Here is a 16,813-nt window from a genome sequence, read left to right as displayed (position 1 = left end):
ATGATGATGTGTGTCCTCAGTAATATAGTGATACAGGTATCTACCTCTAGGCTTCCCAGGAGTCTGGCTGTCACTTCCTACACAGTACACAGAGGTCCATATCCAAACTTAATTTTACAATACACAAGATCAACCTGTCACATGTCTCTATACCTTGTATGAAGGTATAATACACAATTGCAAGGGTATTCAAACCTGTCACCAGTATCTTTAAAAAAAATTATCACTTAATGATATACTAAGGTACAAAACAGAAGGTAGAAGTTTCCAATTGTTTTTCTGCCAGGTGTGATATATATTGGTCTTTTTATACCTGTAAAATCTACCTGTGATTGATCAGCTCACCAGCATCTGATGACACAAGATGTCAGGTGAGTCCAAATCACACCTGACTCTTCAAACAAAAGAGTATTCCCATGTTTGTTTGAACTAATGATTGGTCAGTCTCAGGTGTGGCATTAAGATCACTAATAGACAGTTACAGATGTGTTGTTAGTTGAACCAATAATTGGTCTGAGTTTCAAGTGTGTTGTTTACCTGTAATTGCCTGACACCTTGCAGTGACCAGGGAGTGACAGGCATCTGATTACAGGCAGCATTCATTTCAAATAACAAAACCTTGATGCCAATTAAAAAAGAACTTGCAAAAGAAAGATTGATCTAGCTGGATTGAGGAAAATGTATTATATATGACATTAACTTCACTAATGATAAAACATATTTCTTGAACATGGGATTAGTAATTTACCAGAATATTTGATTTATGATTTAAACATTTGAATATGAAAACAATGAAGAAATTATAACAAACGTTTTTCCAACATCACCTTGTTTTAAGAAATATAATAAATAAAGAAAACTACCAAGTCATGGTAATTTACTTGATTTATTATATTTTGTTAAAAGAGTTGATGATGGAAAAACATTTGTAATAATTTCTTTATTATTTTCATTTTATAAATTCTTGTTTTATTATATTTCTTAAAAAGAGGCGATATTGGAAAAACACTTTTTATTATTGCTGAAAAAGAGGTGATATTGGGAAAATATTTTTCATAATTTCTTCATTATTTTCATTTTTTAAAGAAATACTTTATTTATCATATTTCTACAAAAGAATTCATATCATAAAAAAAGTTTTTCTGATTATTTCTTTATTATTTTCATGTATAATATACATCATCAGATTAATAAATACTAGAATATTTTATTTTGATTTAAACATTTTATTATCAAATCAATAGAACATTGGATGATACTTAAGGCATTTAGACTAATGTTAGTTATAACTAATTTACATATATCCTTCTCCCAATATACACTTGCATGAGTGTAGGACAAAAGCCCTCCCGGGGAGATTGTTAAGTTCCCAAACACTCGGCAAGCCTCGTGTTTGGGAATTTAACAATCTCCCCACCTCGGGTTGAGATCCCCCTATCTCACCCCAAAAGGGGTGAGAGATTCTATTATTCTCTCACCCTTGACAGGGATATCCACAGTTTTACCAGAGTGAGATTTTCTTATCTCACCCTAAGGTTGAGACACGCTACACATGCTCTTTGCACATTCTCAGCAATTGCATTTCGTCACGTCAACAATACCATGACGTCATGCTGACAATTCAATCATGTCACATCAACATCTCTTTGTTTTAATACTATTATAAATAGCATTGAGAATGTGTATCTCGGATAGTTGTTGGTAATTACATTATTCATTCCTAACACATTTTTTGAATAATATATGCTTATTATCTATAAGCAAACTGTATATTATTCAAAACATGTGTCAGGAACAGTTTTATACCACGGTTTACAAAAATTAATTATTCACTAATCATCTAAAAACTTTGGTTTTTAATTCTTAAATTTATGAACTTAATTATTTGATGATTCATGATATTTGAAATAACTTGCTATAAAATATTACGATGTTCTCTAAACATTGTGTAAAATATGAGGGAAAATATGTAGTGTATTTATAATTATCAAATCTTTGGGTAGATATATATTAACAAAAAAAATTAACATTTGATCGATGTACAGATTGTATATAAGTTAATGTTTTGTTCCAGCCCCAGAGGTGTTTGCTTGCGCGCTGGATGAGTGTACAGGTTACAGTTTTGCAGTGGATTGGTGGTCACTTGGCATTTGTGCTTATGAAATGCTAAAAGGAAGGGTAAGGATTCTCGGTGGTAAATTGTAAAATTGGAATTCCTAAATCTAAAAAGAAAGAAAGAAGATTCCTACCAAACATTCTTTTAATGAGCGAACAGGTATTCTTTGGAGTTAAAAAGTGGTCTTGATAAAGCGCCCCCACATAACCAAGACATAACCACAGATGAAGTTTGGTTTGTGTTTCTCGAAATGCTGAGAAACGGGCCAGTCTGTGTTGTCTTGGTTGTGTCCTTGGGCAATACAATTTACCTTAATTGTTGTGGAAAGCATATGACGGGCCTCCTGTATGTTGTTCAATGAGGTAGTCACCAACTACTACAAGCAGACCCCGCCCTCAAAATGACCCTGGCTGTTCATTGGCAATAAACCAAGAAAACTAACTCTAAGTGAACTTTTCTACCACTTTGATAAAGGTGTTAAACAGATCCAAAGATGTTTTACTGATATAGAATTTCACATTAAACTAAATCCATCATCTCTGTATCATTTTCCTTTTTCTACAATAATCAACATATGTAATGTACTCGAGGAGACCTCTACTTAGAGTAAATCTTTGACATTGCATGAACCAAACTTTATATCTGATACAAATTCATAATATTTGAGCAGAATATTAAATTTTTATGTACATACATCCTGTAATTTATTTGAAGTGAAATATCTTGTAGGTAATTTGAGTATTTTGTGATGAGTTTCCTATTTTGTAGCGACCATATGAGATCCACAACAGTACCTCTATACACGAAGTCAAACAGATGTTCACCAGCCTCAAAATACACTTCAACTCCATCTGGACTGATGGACTCAAGGATGTACTCAAACAGGTATTTTATGATTTCTTATCATTTTATACAACATTTGTATTACCTGTTCAATCTGAAGGAAGTACTTGAATGGTGTTAATTTCAGGTGATTCGGTGATGCATTGGTAATATTCTTGCCTTTTACCTATGTGATCAGGGTTCAATTCCCAGATCAATGTGAAAAGGTACCTATGGGATTCACCTGTCCACCCATGTTTCACAGTTTCATCCCACTGTAAGTCCTCTAGTATATATAGCTAGCTTGCTTACCAACAAGAGTGATTAATATATAGAGGTTACACAAGGAATGGTTGTTGGATATAGAATTTATTTCACACTTGTAAGTTATTTTTCCAAAGTTACAAAAGACACAAGCTTTAGTGAGTGTCTTTTGTAACTTTTAAAAAATAACTTATGAGTGTGAAATAAATTCCATATCCAAAAATCATGAGTCATATGTAACCTGTTTCTACCACAATGATATCGGCTTGAATCAAAGGGGAACGTGACCAAGTCTAATTTCGCCTATACAAATAAGTTGTACTGGTGACGGCTGGGACCCGGTGATGTACAGTGACGTCATTCGATTATTGATGACATTAATAACAATTGCAGTTCGTGTCAAAGTTCAAATTCATGACCAATCAAAAGACTGTAAGGGTGGATGTTTTATTATTATAGGTGAAGGGTGGATGTTTCTTTATTATAGGTGAAGGGTTGATGTTTTATTATTATAAGTGAAGGGTGGATGTTTCATTATTATGGGTGAAGTGTGGATGTTACACTCTAGTCCAACTACATGGCATCACTTACTTCTAAAAATTTACCATAGTAATTAAGAGACACCCGGCCTATATATTCTAAATTAGCTATCTGAGAGTTTTTTCTATGTAACTTCAACAATGTATAAGAGATTATCCTGCACTGGAGAGGGATGTTAAGTATCCTTCATCACTAATAAACTTGTCGAGGAATCACTAATAAACCTGTAGACGAATTGCCTATTGATCCATTAGGAGAAGGAAGTAGAGTCTTTAGGTAGTTACCTCACCGTCTTCAGTGAGAAACAAATCGTGTGCTTACATCTCAACCAGGACAGAAATGAGTCTTTTACTTTATATTAGTGATCTTCATTCCATGGACATTACACCTGAGGAACTAGAGGAACCAGGAAGGCAGTGATTATATACACTTACCATTCCCTGGTCATTCCTCTCTTATGTCGACTGTTCAAAGATAATTGCTAAAGCAGAACAGCCATTAACTGAGTTCTGTATATCATTTCGATGTGTATATTGTGTATTCGAACATACCGCAGCCTCCCAAAACACACATACGCACTCACCACACGCATGCATGTCGCACGCACGGGAGGCCGTCCTTAAATGACCTTAGCTGTTAATAGGACGTTAAACAAAATAAACCAAATCAAACCAAACCACTAGATATTGTAAGTGAATACTTGGGTAGTCAAATTTGTGATTGTTAAATTGTATACCCTGAATGAATTTTTTTATGGTTACAAATTGTTAGATGAACTTGTAAAATAAAGTACTGTGAAGAATTACTGTATTGTTTTCAAGATATGCACACCTGTACATGGATATATGATTCATCCTAGATAGTGACCTACAAGGTTTGTACAGATGAATTAAGTACTGGAATTAGGAGTCAGTGCTGGAAAAGTACTGGAATTAGGGGTCAGTGCTGGAAAAATACTGGAATTAGTGGTCAGTTCTGGAAATATACTGGAATTAGGGGTCAGTGCTGGAAAAGTACAGGAATTAGGGGGTCAGTTCTGGAAAATACTGGAATTAGGGGTCAGTGCTGGAAAAGTACTGGAATTAGGGGTCAGTTCTGGAAAAATACTGGAATTAGTGGTCAGTTCTGGAAATATACTGGAATTAGGGGTCAGTGCTGGAAAAGTACTGGAATTAGGGGGTCAGTTCTGGAAAAATACTGGAATTAGGGGTCAGTGCTGGAAAAGTACTGGAATTAGGGGTCAGTGCAGGAAATACTGGAATTAGGGGTCAGTACTGGAAAAGTGCTGGAATTTGCTCACAAGGAACAACAGGAACTCCAATTAATGTATTCTGTTATTTGTTACAATCTAGAACAGTGTAATATTGAACATGTTTTTTGTCTACACACTGATATAGGCGAGCCTTTTGTTGTGACCATCTCCTATCTTAGATCACTCTCTGTATATACAATGATTAGTAGGTAAGAGGAGCCAGCGGGAGTCAAGGCCAGGTACATGGCTGACTCTTTGGTCTGTCATTTCTTTGCCTAAGTTACTACAAATTATGTGAGGTTGGTGGCTTGATGTTTTAAGGTTTTGCTGGTGATGGCTAAGGTCTAGTAATTAAGCTCATGCTACAGTCTTATCTTCTAAATCAGTACTGATCAAGCCCAGAACATCTGACAGGATGTTGATTACATTTAGTTTTGTATGAAGAATCCATAATGGAAAAGGTTATGATACAGTATGTATAGCTCTTCAGAGGCAATTATAGGGTGTCATGTTCAACTGGCAGAGAACACAAGAATCACCTTTTGAAAAGAACAAAATTCCAATGAAGGCAGTACGCTATCAGACAGCTGTATCAAATGTCCAAACGGAATACAGCTTCAGTTTTAGCTACAAAAATGAATGCTGTAATGCTTCCTCATTTAAATGACCTTGACCTACTTACAAGGTCACAGCCCCACAAAAACAAGGTGTGTTTGAAAATTCAGCTAATAGTTAATATTTCACAATTTGGACCTTTGTATGTACATCACAGTAATAATTTACCTTGACTGTTGTTAAGATGTTTGTTATATAATGACCACAGGAAGAACATGTATATCTGATAACAAGCTTAGGTCTCCAGGTTGTGTCTCTTGTTGTCTTTAGATAAATTGTACTGAAAGTAATCTTTTAATGGGTGTACATAGCTTAACTTTTACATATACATGTTACATATATAATATGTTACTAAGACATAAAAAGGTAACTAACAACTTGTAATTAACCTGAATAGATTTAATATACAGGTATGTGTTTAGTTGGTGTGATAACTAACATGTCATAACTACTCTGATCAGTTCGGCAGAATCTACAGTGATTTTCTGAAAAAGAGCAATGTTTATAAACAGGTCCTTGTGGGGTGAATCGTCTCAACATGAAAACAATCTTTGTAATTTCCCTATAAACATTGTAAAACAAATTCTCCATAGTTGATAATTGAAGTTGACATGTACACAACATTAAATTATGATAATAGTAATCAAAATCTGAAGTTCTTCCATACTGCTCTATCACAGCAATATAGAGATCTCAAAGCGATTCACAAATTGTTATCCATTGTTATTTTAGCAACCAGATATACCTTTCTCAACCCCCCCCTGGGAGCATACAGCTGGAGCTGCCATTTTGGTGCTAACAGCATACATACATCATTTCTTGCACTGCCCTATCATCTACTTGTTTACAGCTGCGTTGACTGCAATACAAACGGAGTAAAGTATCTTGTTCTAGAATGCAACACAGCGGCCATGCCGGTGTCATATAAAATATTGACCCCCCATAAAATACCGACCCGGGTCAATATTTTATGCATAAAATACTGACCCGGGTCGGTATTTCATGGGGATCAGAATTTTATAGGACAGGTACCGGGACTCGAACTAGAGACCGTTTGGTCATGTAGCCCCATATGCTACCACTAGGCAACTAGGTCTCCAAAAGAGCAGATTTAACTGATTATTATTTTGATGTTTCAGTTACTCTACCTTGATCCCAACAAAAGAGTTTCCAGTTTGGAGATGTTAAAGAAACACATGTATGTGTGTGATGTGGATTTCTCCAAAGTGCTCACCCGCGACATCAAACCTTCTTTTGTGCCTTCCGTATGTATTTTATACTTTGATACAACAATCAAACTACAGACCAATTTCATTATTAAGCTGCATAAGCAAAGTGTTTGAGCGTCTTGTTTTTAAAAATATATATAACTTTTTTCAATCTAATGATTTATTTTACAAATATCAGTCAGGATTTTTACCAAATCACTCAACTGTCTTTCAGTTATTGGAAATCTACCATAATATTGCTTCTGCCATAGATATTCAAGAGGAATGTTGTATTGTTTTTTGTGATCTATCTAAAGCTTTTGACAGGGTATGGCATAAAGGATTACTACATAAATTAAAAAAATATGGAATAACTGGAAATTTTTTATTATGGTTAAAAGATTATCTATCAAACCGAAAACAAAGAGTTATCTACAAGTCATGTAACTCTAAATTATTAAACATATCAGCTGGGGTACCCCAGGGCTCAGTGCTGGGTCCTTTACTTTTTTTAATTTATGTTAACGATATTGCCGAAAATATGATAAGCATCAGTAGACTTTTCGCTGATGATACCTCACTGAGTAAGTCATCCCGATCTACTCAGGAGATTGAAGCCTTTATTAATCATGATATGCTAATATTAGAAAATTGGTCTAAAAAATGGATGATGAGATTTAATGCTGAAAAAACTAAGGCTATCCTTTTCTCAAGAAGACGAAACTCACAAATACCAGATATTGTTTTTCAAAATGTCAGCTTGTCATTTACTCAACACCATAAACATCTAGGGCTCAATTTCTCAAGTGATGGTAGTTGGTCTTACCACATCGATTGCATTGCCAAATCAGCTTATAAAAAATTAATTTTACTAAAAAAACTTAAATACACAGTGTCCAGATTTTCATTATCAATACTCTATAAAACATATATCCGTCCTCTTTTAGAATACGCATCTGTAGTTTGGGACGGTTGCTCTCTTCAGGACTCAGAGAAACTTGAAAAAGTTCAATTATTGGCCGCTCGAATAGTCACAGGTTTACCTGTTTATGCATCAAGACAATCTTTATATTATGAAACAGGTTGGGAACTACTTTCAGAACGTCGTAAACAATTAAAACTATCAACTATATTTCGCATTCAAAACAATATGACACCAAATTATCTTTCAGATCTTTTACCAAACTTGCGCTCTGTAGCATCTGCATATTCCACTCGAAACTTAAACGACTTTACAATCCCAAGATGTAGGACCGAATTATTTAGGAAATCATTTATACCCTCTTCTATATCCCAATGGAATTCCCTTGCCCCCACATTAAAAACCACTAACTCTCTTGTTGGCTTTAAAAATCAAATAAAACCTGATATAATCTCAACTCCAAAATTTCTCACTATGGGAGACAGGAAACTCACAATTTTACACACAAGACTTAGAAATAAATGCAGTATTCTCCAGGATGATCTATTTAGGGCCAATTTAATTAACGATCCGTCGTGTTCATGCGGAGATTTTGAAAACAATTTTCATTTCTTCTATTCTTGCCCTTTATATACACTACCTAGAAATCAATTACTAAACAATCTCAGAAGTTTAAATCTTCCAGACTTTTTGTTATATGATATTAATACCTTGTTGTGGGGAAACCCAAATCTGTCTGAAGACCTGAATAATGAGATTTTTAACTACGTATGCAAATACATTAAAGATACAGACCATTTTTAGCACCTCAACATCTTTTTAAGAAATACAACTTTTAATCAATTCATGTGGCAACCAGGTAAAAAATGTTGTGCAAAAAATTGGGCATCGAAACAGCTGTCAACAACCAGTTTTAAACTATTTTCTTTCTATCTTTTTTTTTTTTTTTTTCTTTTCTTATTCTCCTTTGCTTATCCTTTTCAACAGTGCTATTTATCCAAATAATAACAGTCGGACCTTGTTATCTTTAACATGAATTATCACATATCCAGAAATCATAAGCAATGTATAATCCTAAAAAATTGAACACACAACTTAATTATTATTGAGTCTATATTATTAAAATTGATACAGTCCCATTTCTAGCAATCAGGAGAGCTCGAGATAACAAGGTCCAAATGAAATTGAAATTGAAATTGTAATTGAAATTGAAATTGTAATTCTAATTCACTGTAAAGTATTTACAAATTTATTTATAGCTTATATGCAGCCTTTATACACTGTAAACATTTGATGTATGTTCAGGAGAGGGCCTCGATAAGTTTGAGAACTTGTGCCCAAATCCTATTTGTCACTAAAACCATTTAAAGGCAAATAAATATGTTTAAACCAACAATCAAACATATTGTCTTTCATGGTATACTCTTGTTCTAAACAGTGTGAAATCATCATTAAAAGGCAATGTTTATACTTGGTATTCCAGAAAGAGTTAGTCGTTTTATGTTAGAGTGAAATCATCATTTAAAGACAATGTTTATACTTTGTATTCCAGAAAGAGTTGGTCGTTTTATGTTAGAGTGAAATCATCATTTAAAGGCAATGTTTATACTTTGTGTTCCAGAAATAGTTGGTCGTTTTATGTTAGAGTGAAATCATCATTTAAAGGCAATGTTTATACTTTGTGTTCCAGAAAGAGTTAGTCGTTTTATGTTAGAGTGAAATCATCATTTAAAGGCGATGTTTATACTTTGTGTTCCAGAAAGAGTTAGTCGTTTTATGTTAGAGTGAAATCATCATTGTTAGAGTGAAATCATCATTTAAAGGCAATGTTTATACTTTGTATTCCAGAAAGAGTTAGTCGTTTTATGTTAGAGTGAAATCATCATTTAAAGACAATGTTTATACTTTGTTTTCCAGAAAGACCATCTAAACTGTGATCCTACATATGAACTTGAGGAGATGATTATCGAGTCAAAACCTCTTCACAAAAAGAAGAAACGATTAGCTAAACAGAATTCCAGGCGCAGTGAGAGTGGCTGTTCCACGGTAAAAATATAAAATATGTTTGAAAATAGTGTAGTTGTTTTGTATGTCAAAGGAAGACCATGGTAATATATATGAGCATAAAAAAATGAAAATAGGAAAAAAGCAGATCGTTTAAAAAGAAATGATCTTTACATATAGTCAAGGTCACAGGGGGAAAAATGATCCACTGTAGTGATAATGGTAAGGTCCAGATTCCATGCTGGCAGATGCTGATATTTGGCGTGTACCTTTCTTTATACAATACAAACAAGGTTGTTTTGAAAGCCTTTTCTAAACCTTCCTATACATGAATCAGTGCCTTGTTTAGGTACACATGTAAAATATGTTGGTGAACAGAATTGAATACCAAGTGAGCCATACATACCAACTGGTATTTAACTGGTAGTTAACTGGTATTTAAATGGTAGTTAACTGGTATTTAAATGGTAGTTAAATGATAGTCTAGAATCTTGATGAATTATCAGTTCTGGTGCTGTCATGCTCACTTGGAAATTTATATAAATACAAAGGTATAAGCCACCAACATTATCTTACCTATAGGGAAGGTCACTCAGAGGACTCCTGACAAACCAACTTTGCTTTAAATTTGTTGATCTACAAATTCGCCTATGAAATAACTTTGATGTACTATTGGAGGTAAAAGTGGTAGATTTGTTTGTTGTAGCTTTCTTGAGTTCCATTATGAAAAAGATCTCGGTTCTCAAAGTTCTTTAAAAATTGAGGATGCAACATTTGCACAGATATTTTTTATATTAAGTGTAGAATGTTAACATGGTAGTTATTGAAGTTGGTTTGACCCACTTATTGTCCAGATAAAACAGTTAAAAGCATCAGGAGGTTCAATATGATGAACCAAAAAAATGGTTCCAGGGGAGGTAACCTCAGTTTACTGATCTGAACTAAATTTATAACAAAATCAATTTTTTCATTTCAGGAAGGAGATTTATCACAAGATGGAGAAGAAGAAATCTACAAATATTTCCCAATATATAATCGGGAAAGGTGAGTTTTCACGGGAAACATTTAGACTACAATTTATTTTTGTTTTTAGGATATTTTTCTTGGTTTTTGTTTGTACATTAATCTGATTAGTCTTGTCATAATAACCTCCTCTCTGTACATAATATATCTTCCAGTTATAATTTCATTGATTATGAATTATTAAATTCCCATTCATTGATTACTGTTTATACACTTCACATCAAATTTGAAGTCTTTACCCTTTTTTTCTGTTAAGTAGGTCACAGGCGCCGGATGGTAAGATATTTGCTGCGGTATAATTGAAGTTAGCCTTATTCTCACTCTAGTGTATTATATATAGCGTGAACTCCTCTCTTTTCTTTCTTTATGTTAATAATAATATTCCTGATCTCCGTGGTAAAACAGGCTTGAATTTGGATTTAACAAAGACTACCAGAGTTAAATTCATTAAGTCATAATAAAATCATGTATTTTAGCATGAAACCAAAGCAGAGGTGAAATTAAAAGCCTCCTGTTTGTCCATGAGTATGCCCTGCACTGCAGATATCATTTGAATAATGCGTAAGATTATATAAGGCCAACTACCAGTATGATGGTGATTAAATTTAGTGTTCCATATTTAGAGAAGCTGAATGTAAGCTAATCAGCAAGGACATATTGAGGAATGAAATCAGCAGAATGGCAGTGAAACACTGTTGATGATGAGTAATGCTTTATCTTGGAGGTAGTGCAATAAACAGGGTCAATGGGGCAAAATTGAAATTAAAAATAGGTTAATGCTATCCCTACAACATTGTGAAGCAAATAAATGTAAAGAAGAGGATGTATAAGTACATGTATGTGTGACATTAACATCTATTAGTTCTCTCTTTACTCTACGTAGATATACCTCTTATATTAGAAACAGCTCCAATGCTGTAACGTGTGGTACACTTATAGTGGAATGCCTTGTGTAAATCCTACACAGGAATGACGGACTTGAATGCCATGTTTTGTCAAACTTCTCCGATTATACTTGTACCTGTATCTTTCCATCTGGCACGGCATCACTAATCACTTAGTACTTTCACTCTTGTTGTGGATGAGCAATCTGTTCACATATTATTTTGAGAAGTCACTTCATCTTTTCTATTTGTGAGATCTACAATTACCTGTTGATGCAAGCCACATCAAATGTTTTGATCAGACTACAGTTATTGAACAAAATGTGATTCATGTACAGTCTAATTTCTTGAAAAAAAGCATTACAATATCCAGGATATTAATTGAACTAGAAGTTGGGGCCCATTGTGATTGTTGGACATACAAAAAAAAATGTATTTAGTAAGTTCAGTGTGTCAATCAATTACCAGTCATTTAGTAAGTTCAGTGTGTCAATTACCAGCCATTTAGTAAGTTCAGTGTGTCAATTACCAGCCATTTAGTAAGTTCAGTGTGTCAATTACCAGCCATTTAGTAAGTTCAGTGTGTTAATTACCAGTCATTAGGAAGTTCAGTGTGTCAATTACCAGCCATTTAGTAAGTTCAGTGTGTCAATTACCAGTCATTTAGTAAGTTCAGTGTGTCAATTACCAGCCATTTAGTAAGTTCAGCATGTCGGTTAAAGCTACACTGAATTAAAGGAACTACATGGATAACTGTAAAAATCACTGTTGGAAAATATCAGCAGGTGTAATATTTTTTAAGAATACACTGTACATTATACAAATAAATTTTACAGAAGAGACATAAGTAGTATACTGTATATATTTTTATAATTTTATATACTGCTCTGGGAATAAAATATTTTTACCATAGATAAATGATGACTTTCCCTTAATTCTTAATCAGTGTTTAAAAACTCATAAACAGATATTTATAGAACATGATTCACAGTATGGGCTTGTGTATTGTTATCTTAAACCTATTTCACTATTTATAAAAAGTATTAATTAGTATGAAATCTACAGTTGTAGTTGCTTTAATGATGGCACTTCTGTTCAAAGCAATATTTTTGGGTTACCTTATATCTAAAGCAAATTTAGGTCAGCATTATCGAATGAATATCAGTTTTTTCATGACACTAATGTTTCATTTTGTGATAGAACTTTTCTGATTCAAACAAAAATTCTGGATATGAAAATTCAACAATCTCTAGAGAAAGGTTCTGGGTAATGAATATGGTCTGGAAAATCATTGCTTTACCATAATTTACCAATTTATTAATTATTTTTCCTATGCCCACAGGTCTCTAATTGGTAAATACATAAATGTTTATATTTGTATGCAGTTTTGGTGTATTGATGAACATAATGCGACACAAAACAATTCTGTTCTGTAGTTCTGTATCGAAAGCAGCACCTCAAGTTATTTGCATGGATCAGTTTTAAGGAAATCCTTAATTTGTCACAGCACCAGAATTTTAAACTTTAATAATGATGGTAAGAAATGCATCACTTTGTGAGTTTTCGAGCATGACGTTTATTGCTGGACAAATATACTATAAAAAAATGTGTGGACAAAATGTTGGCTGCAGCCCCAGATGTTGTAACTTGAATGTTACATATGGTACGTATTTGATGAGTTTGTGGCGCTTCCAGCTGTAGTTGTATTAATTGTCTAGCACGAAAGTAACACTCGCATACTCATTGTAAAGTTAGACACACATTGCACTGACGACCTTCACTGCATGGCAAATCTTTCTACCATGGAGTGTTAGTAACCTGGTTTGTTTGTTTTTGTTTAACGTCCTATTAACAGCCAGGGTCATAGTAACCTGGATACCCGTGTGTTTATAGCAGGTAGCAATATACAATTTTTATATTCAATCACGCATATTTATAATAGAATTTTCAAAGGGAAGATCAAGTTCACCAAGCACCAGAAAGATACCCAAAGGTAGTACCGGTAGACCTTTCAGTTAAACTTTGCTAAGTTGATACTAATATAAGATATTACATGAATTTTGTCTCAATTTTTGTCTCAGTTTTATCGGTGACAAAGGAGAAACATTCAGCATGAAAATAAGAGGTGTGAATCAAAATATAATATGTGTACTATTTATACTTCCAGAGATATAATGAATATCATGAAACTGAACATAGGAGAGGATACGTCTAAGGTCAAGATCAACAGTTGTTTTGACAGTCAAGGAGAGGGTGTCAAAGTGGACCACCTGACTCACGTCACCCCTCTCCAGGAGGACAGTCTAGTGGAAGAGGAAGAAGGTGACATTTCTGACGAGGATACCGGCCCTCCACCCTCGCTAATTAATTATGGCCTGTCACCACGGAATAGTGATGGATTTGGTTGCAGCTTTGTGTCCTCAAATCTGCCTGCCACTGACAAGAGAGAAGTGTATCGTGGTGTTCGAGCACGCTCCCTAGATTATTATCATGGGCCAGTGCCTAGACGAGATATGGGGCGAAAGTTCTCCCACCAGCCCACTTCCTCAAGCTGACAAAAAGGGAGATAACTTATATTCCAACTGGTCAGCATATACCAGGAAATATTAATTCAAATCTGCTAGAGATTTTTTGGTCTGTGATTTTTTAATAATATGAAAGCTTGAATAAAAAGGTGTAAAATCTAGGATTTTAAAATTCAAATAATTAATGTAATCAGAACATATGTACTATGAATATGGAGGGAGCTAGTAATTTGTACAAGAATGAAATACAAATATCTCCATGCGATTACTGGGTATATCTGTTACTATGGAAACAATGAAAAGGCTAAGTGATATCTGCTGTTATGATAACTATATGCCACTATATCTATAAGCCTTTTACTCATTAGAGAGTGTCAATACAATGTACACACTTCATTGAATTTAATTTTGTACAGTTGGAATTTATATTGTCTATAAATGCCACTACAAACAATCCAAGGCTGAGGTAGAACTTACAAGAATAATGGAGTAAGTTTTAGCCTTTACGTGAAATTTTTGTTGGTGTAGTTTGAAGAGCACAGAGAGTTTTCATGTTGGAGATTCAGATAATCAAATCTTGGTGGAACTTCTGTATGACCTCACCACTGATACCATGTGTTTAACTTTTCAGCCTGGACAAGTTACTTAAAAGGGTCACATCTGGATGTGGAACTATCTATTTATTGTAGGATTTTCGAGGATAATTCTAGTACCTGTATTATCATCCTCTGCATAGCTGTTTAGAAGGAAGATACTACCAACAGAATGTACGGTATGACTATGGATTGCCACATCTACAAAAATCCACTTACCATAAGAGTTGATTTTTGTTTTCAGATTCAAGTAATGCATTGAAGATGACAATAACATTCCCAAAAAATGCCTCTTCCACAAATACTTTAAATTCCCTAGATTCAGAAATGTTGATAATACACATGTGTCTAATCCTGAGTGTACTCAAGCTTTAACTAAAGACAGCTCCAAAGATGCTCTGAATATAGCAGTTTTACTTCCTGTACAGAAATTCTCTCTCTCTGTATTATATTAAGACAAAGATGATTTTATTGACTTGCTTGAGTTCAGTTTTGTTTTTCATGTGTAGGGTTATATTTTTCGTGTTGCTATGGTTTACGAGGCTGCTGGTCAGTTGTTTTATCATTAGATATTATTACATAAATGGCTGTTTGCAGTGCAATAATTCTGTTCAATAAAAACATAGCACACGTAAACATATGTGACATCTTTTACAGTCAAACTATGTCATGCTTCTGTTGATGTTATAAGAGAGGCATTGACAATAAATTTGTAAGCATTTTAATGAAGTAACTTAATAAACAAACTTGTGTTCATGTTAAAATGAATTAATTAAACTTTTGTTTTATTAATTTCATATAGAACTTGCCAAAAGCTTGTTCAAGTATTTGTTTTCAATTGGTTTGATATTACATGGACACTATTATTGTCATATCCCGACTAGGGGCTGCGGTGGCCGAGTGGTTAAGGTGTACCGACACTTTAACACTAGCCCTCCACCACTGGGTTGCGAGTTCGAAACCTACGTGGGGCAGTTGCCAGGTACTGACCGTAGGCCGGTGGTTTTTCTCCGGGTACTCCGGCTTTCCTCCACCTCCAAAACCTGGCACGTCCTTAAATGACCCTGGCTGTTAATAGGATGTTAAACAAAAAACAACAAACAAACAAACATATCCCGACTCATTATTATGCTAAAATGTCTGTCAAAAAGTATCTTGTAAGTTAAATGGAGGAGCATTGCCTGCTAGCTAGACTGGTTCATCTTGACACAGAAAAATAGCACAGGCTAACTTCTTTTCCTACTAGTCAATATTAAGTTAATTAAGATTATATATCCACTTCATTGAAGCATACCAGCATGTCTGTGCTTGTGGTTGTGACCTTGGGCAAGATACTTTACCCTAATTGCTCCGGGTGGCATGCGACGTGCCTCCTGTATGTTCAGGTAGTCACAAACTACTACAAAGAGACTCAAAGGGGCCCTGGCTGTTCACTGGGCAATCAATCCAGCAAAACAAACAAGCATTATGACTGAAGTGTTCACTTGTTGGGTTTAGTTGACACTTTTCCTGGTGTAAGAATTTTAATATCATTTTGAATTCACTCCCATCAGGGCTGAGAGCTGATTTAAAACCTCCCTCAGAGGCAGATAGGTGATTCCAAACCTCCCTGAGGGTAAGATAGGGGATTTCAAATGTCCTTCGGGGCAGATAAGGGATTTCAAACCCCCTTAGGGGCAGATAGGAGATTCGTAAACAAGAAAGATTCTTCAGTTACTGGCCTTGTGAGTGAATTGGAGACCAACTTATTTCATTCATCCATTGCTTCAAGTATAAATAGTGTAGAAAACACTACAAATGTATATAGACAAAGGGGACAAAGAGGTAAACATGTAATTGTCGTGAATAATCTGTTATTCATATTCTACAATAATTTAAATGTACTTTTTTATAATAAGGTACACATGTATAATATTTTGATAAATGCTATTTAAAACAGAACTTTTGTACCAGTTAAAATTACAGTGAAATCTGTAGCATACAGAATGTATATCAGTATGTATGCTTCTTTACAATGTGTTGTTTTATCTTTGTTACTTTGACCG

General features: G+C 34.3%; 1 protein-coding gene across 3 annotated transcripts in view; it reads left to right on the top strand.

Moving 5' to 3' along the window:
- Positions 1–15,441, top strand: part of LOC117339516 (serine/threonine-protein kinase 32B-like) — a 155,268-nt gene extending 139,827 nt beyond the window's left edge. Inside the window, exons 7-13 of one of the 3 annotated variants that reach the window (XM_033901166.1) lie at positions 2,075–2,178; positions 2,885–3,001; positions 6,749–6,874; positions 9,657–9,785; positions 10,720–10,787; positions 11,026–11,042; positions 13,818–13,931. In XM_033901166.1, the coding sequence (XP_033757057.1) occupies positions 2,075–2,178; positions 2,885–3,001; positions 6,749–6,874; positions 9,657–9,785; positions 10,720–10,787; positions 11,026–11,042; positions 13,818–13,825 (569 nt within the window). In that variant the 3' untranslated portion in view covers positions 13,826–13,931. Of the gene's footprint in view, positions 1–2,074; positions 2,179–2,884; positions 3,002–6,748; positions 6,875–9,656; positions 9,786–10,719; positions 10,788–11,022; positions 11,043–13,817 lie in introns of all 3 variants that reach the window. The other 2 variants (XM_033901165.1, XM_033901164.1) reach the window with 2 other exon arrangements.
- Positions 15,442–16,813: the final 1,372 nt, after the last annotated feature.

This window comes from Pecten maximus, chromosome 12, assembly GCF_902652985.1.
Source record: "Pecten maximus chromosome 12, xPecMax1.1, whole genome shotgun sequence".
Taxonomy (NCBI): Eukaryota; Metazoa; Mollusca; class Bivalvia; order Pectinida; family Pectinidae; genus Pecten; species Pecten maximus.
The sequence above is the reverse complement of the archived record's forward strand: the minus strand, read 5'-3'. Positions and strand labels throughout refer to the sequence as shown.